The sequence below is a fragment of the Cnephaeus nilssonii genome (genome assembly GCF_951640355.1).
Source record: "Cnephaeus nilssonii genome assembly, chromosome: 9".
NCBI classification, from domain to species: domain Eukaryota; kingdom Metazoa; phylum Chordata; class Mammalia; order Chiroptera; family Vespertilionidae; genus Cnephaeus; species Cnephaeus nilssonii.
In genome coordinates, this window is record NC_137080.1 from 19,252,792 (window position 1) to 19,272,392 (window position 19,601).

The window sequence follows — 19,601 nt, forward strand, 5'->3', positions numbered from 1 at the left end:
CAAGCGACATGTTCACAGAGCATGGCTATGTGAACTGACACAGGAGCTAATCCAAGTAGGTGGCAGCTTTCTGGTTCAAGAAGTAAAAGCCAATGTCAGGTTTGAAACTCCTACCCATGTCAGGTGAGCTGAAAGTCAGCATGAATCCCGAGTCAGTAAGCTTGTTATACTTTATTAATCTCTGATCTACTCGTGGATTGATTCATATTTGTGAAACATTACTTGAATTGATTTCCACTTGTCTTGCACAGTAGGCTTCCGACTTGGTATACAGTTTGTGTGCAAGCACAAGTAAATTGAAATGATCTCAACAAAAATTGGTGTTTTAAATTATTTAAGGAGGACTTAATTCTCTGGTAGTTCTCTCAGCAAATGGGCTTAGATCATTTCAATTATGTGGTTACAATAGTCCTCCCTTATCCACCAAGGATACATTTCAAGACCTACCATGGATGCCTGAAACCACAGACAGTACCAAACCTTATATATGCAGTACTATGTTTTTCCTATACATACATACCGATGACAAAGTTTCATTTATAAATTGGACCCAGTAAGAAATGAACAAGAATGATTAATAATAATAGAACAATTATAATATGCTGTAACAAAAGTTATGTGAAGGAAGTCTCTCTCTTTCCCCAGTAATTTTTGTATGTTTTAATTCAAAACTATTCCTTCTGTCTGTGTAACCATCCCTTACTTGCAGTACATGGCTTGGTGTCCCTTGTTTCAGGGAATCCCTTGCTGAAGTCTTCATAGGATTCAATACTTTCTGGCACAACACATTGCCCCTAGGCAAGAACTCTCACCTTTTCACTTAAAGGAAGCACTTTGCAGCTTCTCTTTGGCACACCTGAACTGCCAGTTTCACTCCTCTTGTGCTTTGGGACTATTCAGTAAAAGGAAGGCTTACTTGAACACAAGCACTGCCATACTCTGCAGTCAGTCTGATACCCACAGCAACTATTCTGTGACTTCAGGGTGGGTAGTGTATGTATGCAGCATGGATATACTGGACAAAGGAATGATTTATGAGGACAGAGCTAGAGGGTGTGAGATTTCATCATGCCACTCAGGTCAGTGTGCAATTTAAAACGTATGAATTGTTAATTTCTGGAATTTTTCACTTAATATTTCGGACTGTGATTGACCTCGGGTGATTAAAACCTTGGAAACTGAAACTGAGAAAAGAGAAACTGCGGAGAAGGGAGAGTGCTGTGGGTGGCATTGGTAGTGAAAGGAGAATTGGGTGCAGGTCAGGATTTTGACTTTTGTTCTCAACCCAGCTATTTCGTAGTTTTAGCCATAAATGTAGCTTTGACCTCTTTGGATTTCAGTCCCCTCATCTGTGAAATAAGGAGGAGGACCATTGTTTGCCAACCTCAAAAGATCACCATGAAAATGGAATTAGAGGGCCACAAAAGCAGAGCTAATGGCCAACCAGCCCACAAATCTGAAGCATTTTTATCTGACCTGCATTATTCCAAAGAATAGCATTTTTCCCAAACACTGTTAAGACTTGGAGATATCTAGAATAAAGCACATACTGATATTTCTAAAATTGTGACAGTTTTGCTGTCATTCTTTTTCAGAATTCTGAGAGGCCTATACAATAAAATTATTCAATTTCTTTCTCATTGTCCTCTTTTATACGATGAAGATAAAACTAGAAAAATTTTCATCCTTATTTCAAGGTTGTAATAGAAATAAACTTAACCTAACTGCTTATTTTCTCCAAGCCTTAGCTTTTCAGTAGCATCCTTGATATTTAACTCAAGCAGGAAGCCCATTCAGCTTTTCCTTAGCACCTATTCAGTGTAGAATTTTACAAAAAAAAAATATTATGCCTTTCACTTTAGAGTAGACATGAATACCGCTCATCAAATTTTCAATCTCCTCCTTTTAGAATATTTTATTTCCCTAACCTTTGAGGGTAGATATGATCATATGACTGGGTTTGCCCAATGAAGTGTGATCTGAAATGATGTATTACCTCCTATACCTCCACCCCCAAACAAAGCATTGAATTGCCAGTCGGAGAGTCTGTATCATATTGATCTACCAGAAGATGAAAAGAACCTGAAATCTTGATAGCACATAAAGGTCAGCTGCCTTGAACAGTCATCGGCTGTGGAGGATTTTGCACGAGTAAACTTTTGCTTTCTGTGAATCCACTTAGAATTTGAGCACAACTAGGCCATCATAACCTTATTGTGATGCTCCCATGCATCTTTATTGCTTCAAAGAAAATGCAGAATCTTTTCAAGGGAAGAGGTTTTCACATGACTTTTAGAGTAAATTTGGGGGACTTTTTTAGTATCAGAAATACCACTCAGAATTTATATAATAAATAATCTAGAAAATCCTTATAAACAAAGGAATCTTGGTGATTATAGAAATAGTATCAGTAATATACCTTTTAATTTTGAAATTAATGATGCAGGTGATTATCTATATAATTTGAAGAAATTATACTGATAAGGACTCTAGGACTTAAACAATTTATGCAATTGCTAGGTACTAAGCTGTTGGTAAAAGGCTCAGCCAGGATTTAAACCCACATGTGGTTCCTCCCCATAATCTTTGGCTGCCTCTCAAATCTATTCTGTAAATATTAGATTCATTCCGTCTGCCAACATTTACTGAGCACCTTCCCTGTGTATTTTTCTAAGTCTCAGTTCCCTCTTCTGTAAAATAGCAGAAACAATATTTAACTTTCAAGATTGAAGGCTAAGTAAGAAAATGATGTATCCAAAACACCTAACGAGCTACTTAGCATATGTTGAGAGGCAATGCAAGTGACAAGATGGTCATCGCTTTTGGAGTCGCACTTGGGTTTGAATTTGTGCTGCACCATTTGCTAACTGTATTATATGGACAAGGCACTTGACCTCTCTGAGACCCAGGTTTTTCGCTTGTAAATGTGGACAAAAACATGATTACTACATTAGGTTCATTGATACTTAAGTGAGATGTCCATCAAGCCCCTGTTATAATGCATAGAAGATAGCAGACACTCAGTACATAATGATTATTATGATGTGATAGGTCTAGGCTAAGCAAAGAGGATTCAGAGATGGATAAATGATCACTGAATTCAAAGAAAGCAAATTCCAGTATGAAAGTCAGACATACATTTACAATAATATAACAGTGTAATAGAAGTTTGCACAGTACCCTCTGGTAGAACTAAAGTAGGAAGAGATGAATTCTGATATTAATATTTAATATATATTTTAATGTCTTTATTGATTTTAGAGAGAGAGGAAGGAAGGGGGGAGAGAGATAGAAATATCGATGTGAGAGAAATATCAATTGGCTGCCTCCTGCATGACCTCCACTGGGAATCAAGCCTGCAACCTGGGCATGTGCCCTGACCGGGAATTGAACCATTGACTTCTTAGTGCATGGGTCAGTGTTCAACCACTGAGCCACACCAGCTGAGCACCATTTAATGTATTTTTGATGAATGGCTGCAACAGTATAAAATTATGTCTGTCATTTATCTTAATTGATGTGGGATTTAAAATATTTGGGGAAAATGTTTTGCTCTTTCTTAGTTGGCCCACTCAGACATTGACTGGGCCACTGAATGATTTTGTTACCATCTTAGGAAAAGAGTGAAAATTATCAGGCTCCTCAAATTTAATACCTTGTGGAACTTCTACAAGACAGGCTAAAAAGAGTTATGAGTCATCATCTTGTTTTGACAAAACAAAATAGAACAAAGCACCTGAAAAGCAAAAAAAATAATAATAAAAATTATATATGGTTGCTATCCTAAAATCACATTTATTTAAATAGAATTAAATGGAATTCAATATAAAAAAGTGGAGAAAGGATTCAGGGTGGGAGACCTGCAAACAGGGGCAGTTCAGCTTATGTAATTATGCATTTTCTCTTCCTCCATCAGCTTATCTGTACATCCAAGTCATAATAATAAGGGAAAAAAGCCAGCTAAAACATTTGACTTAGTTGGCAAATCTTCAATAGTTCATGCATCTCCAAATATCAGTAATTTATTATTGCCAGTGTTATGTATTTAAATGAATGCAGCCTGGTTTTAAGAAAAGAAAATGACCATATTGGAGAAGGGGGAAAAATAAACCCCAAACTGCAGCCTTCTTCATGAGTAACACTTAAAACTGTTAAACACATTAAAATCCCATTTAACAAATAGCAGAACCTAATGAACATTGGGATTGCTCAGTGAATACTAATGTGGAGTATTGCTGGGAAAGATGTTTGTGTGATAAAATTTCTAATAGCTCAAATGGTTACATAGATTAAGGAGAGAAACATCTGTTGTTCAAAGACAAATGAAATTTGACAGTTCATTGAAAATATTTTTTGTTTTGTTTTGTTATATTTTAAATTGTTCTTAAAGTACTCAATTACTCTTTTTTTTTTTTACTTTCTAACTTTCTAATACTTTCCTTACATTTTAATTATCGATTTTATATTGAAAATCCTGGGACTATATCTGCATACAGTTGACCAGTCTGCTATTTAGTATAGTCTTTCATGTGACAATTAACTAGTATAGTAATCCTGAAATCATCTCATTGTGAAATTAAAGTGATCAGAAATATGTCTGTCATATGACAGTCTATTAATTGCTGGTACCTAGGTGCCACAATACTTTCAGATGAGTTCTGGCCTTTGACCTCAAGTCTTAATTCTAACATGTTTCAATTTATTTTCTTTGTTAGATCAAACAAGTAATGTGTCTTAAACTTATCTTATTTTATTCATCTGAAATGTGGATACTAAGCTTTAGTGTATCATTTGTTATAGAGTATTCTACTAATTATTAGTAATTTAACTAAATTCCACTCATCTATCCACTGTATGTATATATGTATGTATGTGTTTTTGGGTTTAGTTTCATATCCATCCATTCATTCATCCATGTATCCATGTATTTCCCATTTATCTATTGTTCTCTCTATCCATCCATCCAACAAAAGTGCATTGAGCATATATTGAGCTGATCAGGCCAGGTATATAGATTATATAACAGGGTCTCTGTTCTCAAGGAGTAGTTCATATGCTCATGTCAACATAAGCAGAATTATCCTTAGTTTAGTAACTCTTCCAAAGCTTATGTTGTATTAAGAAAAATTGCCAGATACAGAAATTCCACTCCTACATGGATTCCCAAAAGAATTAAAAAAAGGTACTTATAAATTACTCATACATGAATGTTTATAGGGGTACTATGGCCAATAGACAAAAAATGGAGATAGCCAAACATCCATTGACTGATGAATAGGTAATCAAAATGTGGTATATTCATAAAATACAGTATTACTCAGCCATAAAAAAGAATACAGTACTGATACATACTAAGACATGGATGACCCTTGAAAATATTATGCTAACAGAGAGAAGCCAAACACAAAGGTAATATATTGTATGATTTGATTTGCATGAAATATCCAGAATAGGTAAATCCATAGAGGCAGAAAGCAGATTTGCGCCTACCAGGGGTTGGGAGAAGAATGACGTAGAAAATGATTATTTAATAGGTGGGTTATTTTTTGTCTAATAAAAATGTTTGGAATTAGATAGATGTGGTGGTTGTACAACATTGTGAATGTACTAAATAACATTTTAAAGTGGTTAGTTTTATGTTATGTGAATTTTCACCTCAATTTAAAAAAAGGATTTCCAATGGCACTTCATGTTCAAGTTTATTTTTTTTAAAAAAAAAGACCATTTAGAGGTTTTCTAAAAATCTCTATGTAACCTGAACACTGTAAAACAGTGATTTTTATTGCTTATCACTGCCAGGTTGTCTAAGCTCTACTCCCGGAGAAGAAAGCATTTAAGAAATAGTGTTGGATGAGTTCATCTGTAGCCAAAGATAATCTGCTTGTCTGTAGAGGATGCCAGCTAACAATTTTAGCACCTGGCTTCCCTGTCCAAATGCCTATTTTCTGGGATTTAAACTTGGTTTTCCTTTTCTACTTCCTGATCATGTATGGATTCATGCATATTTCAAGGTACTATCAAAGGACTAAGATTGGTAAATGGAGGTAAAAACTATAGATTTAGAAACTTGTTTGCTGAAAAATTTACAGCTTTGGAAAGGTTGTCACTTTTAAAGAAACACTTACTTTCCTAAAACTTTTTGTTAATTATGAATTGCCATTCAATTAAAATCTACCACCAGTCTTGAGAAAAGAAGTAAAAATGCCTGCCATAGCAAAAGTCAATTGCATCCTTCTTATGCTTAAAGGATGTCATATTATGTGATATGGAGGTCTATCAATCATTTTGAAAACCAGTATTATCATTATGCATCAATAGCAGCCATTTAATAATGTTCTTAAGTTTGAAATTTATTTAATTTGTTAAAATGACGAAAAGCTAGTTTGAGGGATACAAATAGTATTTCTTATACTACTCGTGCAGTCATTTCTATTCTATTTCTACAGTTAATGCAAATATAAAATGCCTACTAATTAATAATCAACTACATGTTATATCTTATATCAAGAACTTTATATTTATTACTTAATTTAATCCTTTAACCAAGCTCATGATTTACGGACTCATATTATCCATTACATAGATGACAACATTGAAGCCTAGAGAGATTAAGAACTGGTAAATGTCAGAGACTATATATATATATAGTCTCACACAAATATATATATATATATATATATATATATATATATATATATATATATATATATTTGTGTGTGTGTATTGTATACAACTTATGTAACAGCATTTTTTCAATTTAGCCAAACTAGCTGTGACCCAAAATAATAACTAATATCAAATCACTCTGTTAAAATCACCAGACTGTAAAGGAGTATCAATATAATAAAACCCATAGACACAGAAAACAATGAATTCAATTTAGGCCCAAAACAAATTAACTAATTCACTGAACATTTGAGAATATTTGACTTTTACCTACCAACGTACAGATTTCTTTTTGAGAAAAAGAAATCAAGATTATTTATTTTCCCTTTCTTCTTCTATCTTTTCTTCCAATTCAATGGCTCATACTGAATATATATTTTTTTTACTTTTTCCTCCATTTTTAAATCATGTGTTCCATGTTCTTTCTCTAATTTATTCCTATTGCCTCCTGATTTTCTAGTTTAAATGTTAACTTAAATCCGTTATATTAATGTTTTCTGTTTTAGAAACCTTTTCAAATATGTGATCTTGAACTCTCTCCAAACAAACAAACAAAAAATAAAAAATAAAAACAGAGTAAATCAAAACACAGCCCAAAAAAAACAAAAAATGAGCAAGAATGTTCTCATAACTTTTCAGCATGCCATTGTGGTAGTGGTTGTGCACACTATAAACTGAGCAGACTTTACCTAATACAACGAATGACTAGAGCTTCAAGTTACGGATATTATTTAGCCTTCTTTCTAAAGGCAGATAATTTGCTTATATTTACCTTATTGTTACTGTACTATTCCTTCAGCTATATAATACCTAGGAGCTTGTTTACTTATTTACCATCTCTTTTTCCTTCTGCCCCAGGTTGAGCTCTGTTGGCCTTGACTCTGCTGTTCCCTATCCTACCGATGGAAGCTTTGCGTCAGCTGTGGAAGTCTGTCAGTGTCCACCAGGGTACACTGGATCCTCTTGTGAAGTAAGTTTGCAAGAATATATCCTCAGTGCATTCTAAGTTCCTTCATCATTTCTTTCAATAAACTGTTCTAAAAAGAGTCTAGTCTTTTTATATCAAAGATTGCAGAATCAAATGACAGTATATTACTTAAAGAAGAAATTTGACTGTCTGCCAAAAAGTCATGGCTTTCAAATAGAGTGCAACTCACATAATGTCTTCTTGAAATTGTTTCTTCGTTTTTTAATCTTTTGTGCCTTACTCTTTCTCTACTTTATTCTTAAGAATACAGAAAAATTGCAATCATCTAAAGGACACTATCTTTAAAATGTCAAGAACATAATATATGGAAGAAATTCCCCACAGGTCTTTGATTTGTTTAGTAGCTAAAGTTTGATATGTTTATTGTTGTCTCAATATTCTAGATTCACAAGGATATTAATGTTTCTTACTTAATACCAGTATGTCATTTTAAGGTAATAATTTTTATTTACTTCTATGTATTTTATTTAGGTAGTTTGAAAATTGATTTTATTTAAAACCTGGTCAAAAACTGCAAACACCAATTCCCTGACAGAGAGCATGGCTTGCAGATAAATAGGAGCTTAAGTTCTTTAAAAATGAAGCCTTTAAGGAATCATTTGAGTGTACCAAGATGTTCCACTTCAGCACACTACCCATTATGCCATTTATAGAAATACTCTAGGCACTGCCTGCCTTGTCAGTTCTCTTGTGCTCTGAAATAATGCGCGCTTCAAGAGGATACACAGGCTTTAGATTCATATTTGTGGCAAAATGTGTTTTCTTTAACTGGGCTCCGATTTACCTACCTAGAATAAAACTAAATGTAATTCATTGAAGTACTCACTTTTTTAAAATTCATGTCAAGAGAGAAAAAAAAATACTTGAAATGAATTAACTCTGTCGATGCAAATTTGACTTTGCATGTAAAATACTTGCTGTATTTGATGAAACATATTCTTTTGTTAAGAGCCTAGCAGTTTTTATTTCAAACCAGAAAGCTCTCTTTGAACCTTAAAGTTTCTGTTTCAATTGGGATAATAAATTCCTTGATCCTATTCTTGCTTTAGCACTTATTCCCCCATTAGTAATTCTCAGAACCCTTCATCATCCTTTATACAAGTGCCAAATGCCCATGGAATATAAAATTGTCTGCATATTAGAATTGTTTAATTGGCTATACTTTTCATTTCTTCTTTACTCTCTTCTAAAAAAAATTATTGAGAATCTTTGGTAAATTATGCACTAGATGCTGAGGGGATTATCAAGAAGATTACATCAGAATCCCTATCCTTCAAGACCTAACAATCTGTTTAGGGAGAAAGAATAAATACTTATGAAAAATTGGATCACAGCACTATATAATTAAGAGACCAGTAAGTGGTGCAGAACATAAGTGCAATAATCATTCAAAGAGGTGAGCAATTCCAGTGGAGAGAGATGTCACCGAAAGTATCCTGAAGTGAAAAAACCTCAAATTGCATGCTAAATAATGGTAACAATTAGGCAGGAAAAGAGAAGTATGCAAGTATCAGAACAAAGAGGAGGGATAATAAAAGCTACCTGTGCCTCTCACACAATAATTGTTTGATAAATAAAGTTATTTTGAAGTCTACAAAAATAATAATTTCATTGAATCAGATGATAAATTCTGGAGCTCTAGCGTTTCTCGCAGACTTTCATATTTCATCTCTCTAATAACACCTTCTTTTCTTTATCAAAACTTCCTATCCCTAGATTCACTATTATTTATTCCTATTCTTTCCTGATTTTATTTGCTTTTTTTTTACTGAGTTCATAAGGCCAGACGCTCTAGTTTTGTTAACACTAATATCCACGTACCCTTTAAGAACTTAATTAATTCTAGGTTGCTAGAAAAAAATTAAGTGACTCCATTATAAAATGATCCTCTTTTATTTCACTTGGGGTCACAATGTTTATTCAGAATCACTTTTTCTCATTTCTACTCGAGTTATATGTTCCTCTACAGTTTGTCTTTCAAATATTTTCTGTTTTCTAAAGTATCACCATAATTTATTTCACTTGACAGGTGGGACAGGTGAGGAAGTGAAAGCAAAGTGGGATACTGAATAAAAAGAAGCATTTGAACTCAGTTTCCTCTTGTGTATGATAGAAATATTAAACACCTCATTAGAAGTGTCCATATTTTCATTTAGCTAACATATATTGGTGACCATGCGTTCTGAGATAATCAAGATCCTAGACATGGATGATACTGTGATGAGAAATACAGATATGGTCCCTGCCCTCCAGGGCATTACATTTAGGGGAAGGCTAGATAACATGCCAGAAAATAGATTTAAACACATGCGATAAATTCCACGAAGAAAATAAACAGGTGCCTCATTAGAAGTACTGAGAATGGGTGTCGGAAGATTAGATGGAAGGGACTACTTTTTAAATGGCTCTCAGGAAAGGCTCTCTGAGATGGAAACATCTATGTAAAAGGAACTGATGAAAAAGTGGAATAGAGCTTGGAGCCTGCAAGCACCTGAAAGGATGCAAGTATGGCTGGAGCTGAGCAAGCAAGGGGAGAGAGTGGCACAGATGTGATTGGAGCAGCCAGGCCATTCAGAGCTTTGCATACATGGGACTTGATTATAAGTGCAATGGAAAATCAATGGAAGGCTTTAAGCTGAGTGGTACCATGATCTGCGTTATGTTTTTTGAAAAAGTTTTTATAACTACAGTATGAAAACATAGTATAGAGAGCAAGAATAGTTGATACACTTTTGTGACAGAAGATAGTTATAGTAATAGTTTTTGTTGGAATAATGGCAGGCAAGGTAGAAAGAAGTGTTTATTCTATGTATATTTTGATAGCAGAACCAGTAGGACTTACGATACACTACATGCCAAAGGAAAGTTAAAAGAAAAATAGTTTAAGAATGGGTCAGATTGCTAGCTTGCGGAATTGGATGTGGTGCCATTTACTGAGCTAGAGGGTAGCTGAAATAAGCAGCCCATTCTAGAAATACTAGATTTGAGAAGCCTGTGAAGTACAGATTTCAATGTAAAGTTAGAATACGTAGCTCTTGAACTTTGCATATCTGTCTGGTCTAAAGATACGCATTTGGAAGCCTCTTCAATGGTGTGACTGCATACAATTGGCTAGGAGAGAGTGTGATAAAAAAGAGAAAAGTGACTCACTCCCCAGGAGCTTCTGACAAGGAGAAGTGGAGCAGAGACAGAAGAGACAGCAAAGGGAAAGCAGAAACTTGGGGACTGGGATGTCATGAGAGTTACAAGAAGAGGGTGTTGAAGGAGAAAGGAATCGACTAAACCAATGTTGAGAGGCCAGATAAAATGTAATTGGAGACTTGTCCCTTGGATTTGGCTACCTGAAATTTGGTGACACAGACAAGAGCAGTGTTCCATGAGTGGTGGCAGCACAAGATGGATTAGAATGGGGGGAGGGGGGGGGAAAGCAGCATGAAAGGGAAGTGAGGAAGAAAAACAATTTAGAGGAGTTTTACTAAAAAAAAAGAGGCAGGCAAGTAACTGGAAAGCTATTGGATATTAAGGAACTAATTTTGTCATTTTTTGCTATTTCTGTTAAGTTTTGATGAGGATAATCGATCATTTTTTGAGCTGATAATAGTGATCCAATAGAAAAGAAAGCTGTTACTGATGCAGCACAGAGGGAATATTGGGAAGACGATATGGAACTTTGCATATCTGTCTGGTCTAACTGTGGATAGATAATGGGATACAGATCACCAGTGGGACAATATTCCTTTGAGAGGATGAGGGACCCTGCATGCCCTGCCCCCATTGTTCTGGAGGGGAATATGACCAATGGCGATTTACACCTGTGCTTTTGGACTTAGTAGTGGAAAGATGGCTTCCATTAGCTTCCAGTGTCTCTGTGGCTAATGCGATGAAATCACTGGCTAAGAGAGAGAGCTGAGGAGTTTGGAAGTTTAAGAGGTTTGGGTATGAGTATAAAATAAAGCTTATAAATAATAATTCCATGATTATTTGTCTTAAAAACAATAGGTCAGTTCTCTCTCTGATATCAACACCCTTAATTTCTACCCCTTTCTGGATATGTAGCTTCCCAGTTTTTAGAAATACATATCACAGAAGAAAACCTCTTCTACAATGAACCTATAGGGTAGCAAAAATTAACAGGGAGAAATTATTAGAAGGGACAAAAAATTGACACCTTCTTTTTTGTACTGCCCGATGAAGAGGAAGGTTGCTTTTGCTTTTCTTTCAGATGTGAAGTATTGGCACATCATTTTTTTATGTGTTTGTTATCAGTGTTCAAATTTAAGAGTCCTCAGCTCCTCCGGCAGAAGGAACATTTCTAACAATACACAACACAGTTCTATATACTTTATTACTTCAGTGATTTCTCTCTTGTTTTCATTTCAACTAAGGAAAAAAGACCTTTTCATGAAATATTATGTTGTAGCTAACCATCCAGAAATAAAGTAAATCACCCACAGAATGCAGTTATAATTTGGGGGAGATCATAAGCTCCTAGAGGACAGCCAGTTTGTAGTAACCCCCACAGAAGGGAAACTTAGTTAAGGGAGATGGTGGTCTTAGAGCTGGCATGGACACACAGGTATTCTAAGACCCAAATATCCTTTTTAAATAAGAATTCTGGTTTTATCTGGTAAAGTGTTTCATACTTAAAAAAATAATGAATATAAAGTTCTAGTAGGATACTACCATAAAACAAAACATGAAGGGAGTGTATAATAAATAAATCATAGACTTTTTTGTGTAAAATTGATAAAGGATAATAGGATGAAGGAAATTGAGAATAAAATATATGATTTATGTATGTGGAGAAGTTAGCAGTGTATGTAATCAAATGTAAGAGTGGGTTGCCTTCCAAATTATTGCGAAGATTTTCTGAAAGTGGTGGAGTTAAGGGTAGTTAGTATGTGGGAAAGGTAGTGCATTCCAGAGAATCAACATTCCTTGGGTTGACATTAGTTGCCAAGGTAGGCTAAGGTTCTTTCAAGAATCCTTTCATGTTGGCTGCTTTTATTTCCAGTACTTTTCCTTCTTTTTTTGTCTGTGCTTTTTACTTCAAGACTGTCACATTTCAATTCTTTATATCTCTGCTTTATTTTGCTGTTTCAGAAGAGACTCCAAGCTAATGCTTCCTCTAATCTCATACCTGCCAATAACGCTAAGGTCAGTACGAAGCTCCAATGTCAGGAGGAATAGCTCTGTAGCAATGTTTCAATAACTCAGCAAAGCTTTGACAAGCACATTTGTTGAGTTTGCTGCCTAAATATTTTTCTTTACCCATATAAGACCAAAAAAAATTTTTTTTAAATTCCTGAGACTGACTTGAAACATTATCTTTGTTTTAGTCTTGTTGGCCTAGGCACAGACGAGTTAACGGCACTATTTTTGGTGGCATCTGTGAACCTTGCCAATGCTTTGGTCATGCGGATTCCTGTGATGACATCACTGCAGAATGCCTGGTAAGTGCTTTCTTCTTTGTGGATGCTGACTGACAAGGCTGAAATCAGCTCCACAGGCCCTGCACTTCAATCAATACCTTCGTGACCTAAAACACTTGAGTCAAGAAGTGATTTGACAGAGATCTTTATATTGAACTGGGTTGGAAGTTGAGAATGCTCTTTCATATGTGCTCTCCCAGAATAACAGGTATTAGGAAGTGTTTCTTCCTATTAGGCTAAAAATTGAATTAGGATCAGGTACATCAAAATAAAATGTAACTAATGACTAAGGTACACATCTACCATGAAAATGCATGGTTTTAATCCCCTCCATAAATCTACCAAACATAGACCGTACTTCTCTAACAGGAAATGATTTGTATCCCCATAGCATGGAAAGTAAAAGATAACCTATGCAATAGCCACAATTTGTTTGTTTGTCTTGACTTTGAAAATGAGAGCATACTGCGTGTATGTTTATTTTTAAATTGCAGCATTTAACTAAATACAAGGCATCATATATAGATTAAAATAATAAATATATGCAATACATATTCATCAGAGCTGTTTACTCTTACAATTAAGTCTACACTTTTAACAAGAAAAACAGCTCTACAAAGAGCACTTTCTATCCTGGTAAGAAGGCTTTGGATTGGAGAATTTAGACCATTCTGATCAACTCAAGGGCATGTTAGTTTTATATTGTCTGACATGGCACGAAGCTTGAAACAACACTTCTCATTTCATTAGTCTTACAGAAACACAATTTGAAACGGTGTCAGTTTAGGAGGATATCATACTCTCATTTCCCTGTAGAATTTCAGGCAGACTGTGTTTTCTGTATTTCTTAATGTGCTCTCTTTCTCTTACTCATTTCGTCCCTTTTTCTTCTACTTAAAAGCATCTGGGAAAAATCCAAAATGAAAATTCAAGGCTTTTGTTTCTATGTAATTTGGCATTTAGAACTATTGATGCTCTTTGTTTTCTTATATTAGATTGTTTAATTGCATTGCAGTATAAAACATAATAGTCTTAATTTGTAGAGCAGTAGATTTTTAAAATGGCATTTTTATGAATAGAAAGACTAAGTGATTTTGATTCTAATTATACCATAAGACTTTTAAAATGTACCTTGGGGAAAATATTGTTACCTTTAAATACCTTCACTAACTTGCAATAGGAAATTTCAGCTCATAATGAATACGGATTTGCTTTCTTTAAACCTAGAAAGACAAAAATAAAAATATCGTGGTACCAGACATGGAATGTTCTCAAAGTAATATTTCATGTTGAGTTCATTAGTATTAAATCAGATCATTCTGTTGGCCCATTTGGTTTTGTGATATTTCTAAGGATAGAAGTCTTTTTTTTTTTTTTTTAAGAATAAAATAGTGTCATTCAACATATTTTTAGGAGGGGGAAAGGAAGGGAGCAAAGGTTATTTGAGGCTTTCTACTAATGAAATGTTTAATGGCCCCTAACTGCCTCTGTCTGCCTGCCTGATGGCCCCTAACTGCCTCTTCCTGCCTGCCTGATTGCCCCTAAACCCTTTGCCTGCCTACCCAATCTCCCCTAACATCTCTGCCTGCCTGCTTGCCTGATCACTCTAACTGCCTCTGCCTGCCTGTCTGATCGCCCCTAACTGCCCTCCACGACAGCCTGATCTCACCCCCAACTGCTGTCCACTACCAGCCTGATCTTGCCCCCAACTGCCTCTGCCTGCCTGATGACCCCTAACTGCCCTCCCTCCCCTGCCGGCCTGATCTTGCCCCCAACTGCCCTCCCCTGCTGGCCTGGTTGCCCCCTACTGCCCTCCCCTGCCAGCCTGGTCTCGCCCCCAAGGGCCCTCCCCTGTTGGCCTGATCTCACCCCCAACTGCTCTCCCCTGCTCGCCTGATCGCCCCTAACTGCCTCTGACTGCCTGATTGCCCCTAAAACCCTCCCCTACCTCCCTGATCTCACCCCCAACTGCCTTCCCCTGCTGGCCTGATCTTGCCCCCAATGGCCCTACCCCTGCCGGCCTGATCTCGCCCCAAACTGCCCTCCCCTGCTGGCCTGATCTCACCCTCAACTGCCTTAAAACCCCTCCTCAGCCCCCACATTAGGCTCTGCCTTTGCAGTTCACCCAGATTTGGTTCTGATTGGTTGGTTTCTATGCCAGTCAGTGTCAAAAGCTCTGCCTCCTAGGCAGCCATTGGCTCCTCACTGTTCACCGTGGTTTAGTTCTGATTGGTTGGTTTCTATTCCAGTCAGCGTCTCCGGGCCTATCTTCGGACCTGATCAGAGAGGTAGGGCTGATCAGCAGCCCCCATGGAGGCCCAGAGAGAAAGAGAGGCACGCTGCTGCCCAGGCCCAGAGAGAAATAGAGAGGCAACGGTTGATCAACAGCTGCCATGGAGGCTTCGGATCAGACCCTGCTTCTCTCTCCAGGCCTCTCTCCGGGCCTGATCTGCAGCCCCCTCAGCAGTCAGTGCTGGGTCGCTACACCCGCAACAGCAGCCGCAGTCAGTGCTGGGTTGCCACGGCAACCCAGCACTGACTGCAGGACTGATTTTCAGTGTTAGGTTGGACCTTTGGTCATTAAGGTCACTGCCTTTTTATATATATAGATCTTTTCCCCTAGCATGAAAAAGATAAGTTATGAAATTTACAGATAAACTATTTTTGAGTTACCTTGGCTTTTAAATCTGATTAGAAATTAACTAAAATAGATTTTTATATTAGTTCAAAACCTATACCTCTGTTATAGTGTGGACCTATATGAAAAAGTCATTTTAACTCAAAGTCCATTTGAAGTGACCCAGGAAACATTCAGAGCCACATGAGAAGATTGTGTACTCTCTCCTTCTCAGTGTTCTTGTGCTATGTGATGTGAACAGACATTTGGAAACCACTTGTGTAGCAGGACATCTGTAAAAATAACCAGAGTAAAGTCATCAGAGCGAACCTTTTATCTTTTACATCTTGATTTCCAGTATGTTGTTATCTAAAGCAACTTTATAGTTATAATTGCAAAGACACTTGAGTTTTAAGATTGATTTTATTATTTCCATGAAATGAAATATGACATTAGGAAATATAAGAAGCTGCTACATATTATTTCTCCTTTAAATCAGTAAACAAACAGCGTCTCTGAGTTGTACAGATTTCCAGTGAAGTTTTGGAAATACCATTTTCAACAAGGTTAAGACAATCAGTTTTATGATTTTATTTTTTAAAACCCCTAAGTCTTTGAAGAAATCATTTTGATCATGTCATTATGATAATAGGCAAAGATCATTGCAAAAACATACATTTTTTTTAGTAATAGACAATGTGAGCTAAACCTGGAAACTGAAAGGAACTAATACAGAGATGAAGTCAAAGAAGAAAGCCTTTCTTCAAACTGAATCATGGTTTGCATATTCCATCAAAATATGCTTATTTAGACAATTGTTGATAGTGAAGTTAACTTCTATGCTATCTTGGAAAGAGGGTTACTAAATAAATTCGAGACAGAATTTAAAATACCTTAAAGAAAAACCAACTTTCTAGTATAACCAGATACTAAAGAATTACCTCTTCACCTGTGGTTGTGAAACTGTCATGGGATTTCAGAGTTTGAAAACTCCATAAATCATGGGCTTTAGCTCCCTCATTTTGCAGAATGAAAGTGAGAGGTTCAGAGAGTTAAATGATTGCATTTTCATTTAATATCTTCTGCTCGATAAAGAATCTGTTTCTCTCCCTGGGGAACATAACAAGCTATGTTCAAAAGTGTGTATTTCTGTGTGTTTTTATTAAATCCACTCCTTAAATGTAATTAAAATTGAACTTCTTTGAAATATACTGAAATATATACTTAAAAGATATACTGAAGTAAATAATAATTTAGGATTTTCATTAAATTAGGGTGGCTATCACAATGGTCATCCATTTTACTTTAGTTTAAAATGAATTTATATTTTAGCTATTTCCTATTTGGTTATTGATCATAACAATAAAGTTTTTACACCCATAAGCTCTGAGGAACTCTTTTCAACATGAGAAAAAATTATAATCATAAATGTTTGTAAAATTAAAAATTTGTTTTAGTCATAATGAATCCATACTATATGATATTTAATAAGCATTAGATATGTTTTATTGTACCATTGGAGACCGAAGAATTAAGTTATGTCTGCATGATGCCAAAACATGATACAAATTTATCAAATTTTGCTATCGAAAGTTTTGTAGCTAATCCTGCTGCTTGATTAACTCAATTGTTCACCTTTAAACCAGTCTTGATGAGTTTTGTGAGCACAGCCTGAATTGATAAATGTACTTTAATTAACATGAAGAAATCAAGATATAAATTATTTTTTTTTATTTTTGAAAAGAACCTGGGTTTAATAACTGCTAGTTGATAGAAAAATGCTGTTTTAGTTTTTAAAAAATTGTCTTAGGGAAATTGTTATGTGCCTTGTGGTTTCAATATGTATTGGAATATATTTAAAAATTTTTTCAATATTCTCATTGTTTAATATGCGTCAAACCAGCTCCTCACAGATGTAATACATTAATGCATTGTGCAATTCACCAGAGCCCACTGAGGTCCAAGTTAATCTCTGAAGTAAGAGGGTTATAGTCCCAGAGGATATGTTTGATTAGCCACAGTTCTCATTAAATCAGCAGTTTTAAGCTGAACAATTGAATTTTTACCTAGAATCAGCTACAGTTCCCATTTAACATATTTTATTCAGTCTCTATGACTATACATACTTACATGTGCATGAACAAGCACATGTATTTCCTCAAGAAAAAAAATTTAATCTAAAGAAAGAAGGACATAAGATTTGCATTATGACAAAAAAACCGTAATTAATTTCAATCATCTTTTCATAAGTTGCATATGCTGAAATTAGCATGTATTAAATTAACTTCTAATGCTATTTCCCAGCTGTAAAATTGACCATTTAATGTGGAAAATTATTATTCCTGGCAGGGAACAGACTAATGACTCTGAAGACCTATTTTTGGTAACATGTTGCTTGAGACCAAAATAATAAACTTTGATGTACATTTCTTTCTCAGAACTGTAGAGATCACACAGGTGGCCCATATTGCAATAAATGTCTTCCTGGTTTCTATGGTGATCCTACCAAAGGAACTGCTGAAGATTGTCAGCCCTGTGCCTGTCCACTCAATATCCCATCAAATAAGTGAGTAACAAACTTACCTCTCTAAAGAGTTGGGCATCCAGTTCTGTAAGTGCATTTTTATATGGAATGTACCCTTTCTCTTGTCACACATAAACGATAAATAGATGCATAAGTTTCTTGGGAATGTAATATGTTTAAAATATAAAATATTTAAAGTTATCTCTATTTATTCTGCAGAATTTTGAATACTTTAGCTATAGTTTTGTTGATTTAGTAAATAAAGATGGAAGTCAAACAGAATTTCAAAACTAACTCCAAAGAACAGATATATTTTATACAAACATATACAAATGCCCGCATGCACACATACACACATGCACACATATACACACACAGAGTTTTTTGTGAGAATTACATCAATTAAAATACACAAAGCGCCTAAACCAGTCGTTGGTCATGGTGAGCCCAAAATAAGGACTGACTATTATCAAGTAATTTGCTCAGTCATAAAATACTAAAGTACCAGAGCTGTGCCCTGGACAGTGTAGCTCAGTTGGTTGGAAGGTCATAGGGTAGATTCCTGGGCAGGGCATATGCCAAGCTTCTGAGTTCAATACCCCAGGGTGCATACAAGATGTAAGAGAGATACAGCCAATCGATGTATCCCTCTCTAAAAAATAAACTTAAAATATTTTAAAATAAAATATTAGAGTTGGAATTTTAAGTCCATGTGTTTTCCTTCCTCTACAGCCTACATTGCAGACTTCTTTAACAAATACAATGCATTTTAAGTGATAACATTAAAAATAATTAAATGGGAAATTGAGTTAATGTATATTAGTGATCAATTCATTTCCAAAGTTTAGGGTATGAGCCTGGGTGGGCACAAAACTGAGGAACCTTTAGCAACAAAGGGTGTCATAGAAGCGGAAGAAGGCAAAAGGGAAAGCTACTGCCAAATAATGAATATAGGAGAACAAATTAAATCCCTTCACAGTTAATGGTTAGTGGGGCCTATGTTGACTGTAATTTGACACGAACCTTGCTCTCTGGTGTATTTGTGAATGGTTATATCATGCAATAGAGAACCTATTCATTCACTATGACTGAATGAATTCTGCAGAGTCACTTAATATAGACGAAACCCATTGTTCAGCGCTATCTTTCACTGAAGAAAGCAGAGGGATTGCTTTTCTCCACTGATTTGTGTTGCACTTCTTCTCAGCCGGAAGTCATAGGGACTAGCCCAGCTGTCAATCCCGCAGAGCTGGCCATGTATAGTACCATATGAAGCTTAGCATAATACGTTTTTAGAATTACATAACTAATTGGATATGTAGAGTTTATGGATTAATCCTCCAGTCTGACCAACATGACTACAAATGCAGAGGG

At 35.7% G+C, this 19,601-nt stretch overlaps 1 protein-coding gene across 1 annotated transcript in view; it reads left to right on the forward strand.

Annotated features, from left to right (window-relative positions):
- LAMA2 (laminin subunit alpha 2) overlaps positions 1–19,601 on the forward strand; it is a 485,095-nt gene that overhangs the window by 260,049 nt on the left and 205,445 nt on the right. Inside the window, exons 15-17 of the mRNA XM_079780407.1 lie at positions 7,525–7,636; positions 12,994–13,107; positions 18,142–18,269. Coding sequence (XP_079636533.1) covers positions 7,525–7,636; positions 12,994–13,107; positions 18,142–18,269 — 354 coding nt within the window. The remainder of the gene's footprint in view (positions 1–7,524; positions 7,637–12,993; positions 13,108–18,141; positions 18,270–19,601) is intronic.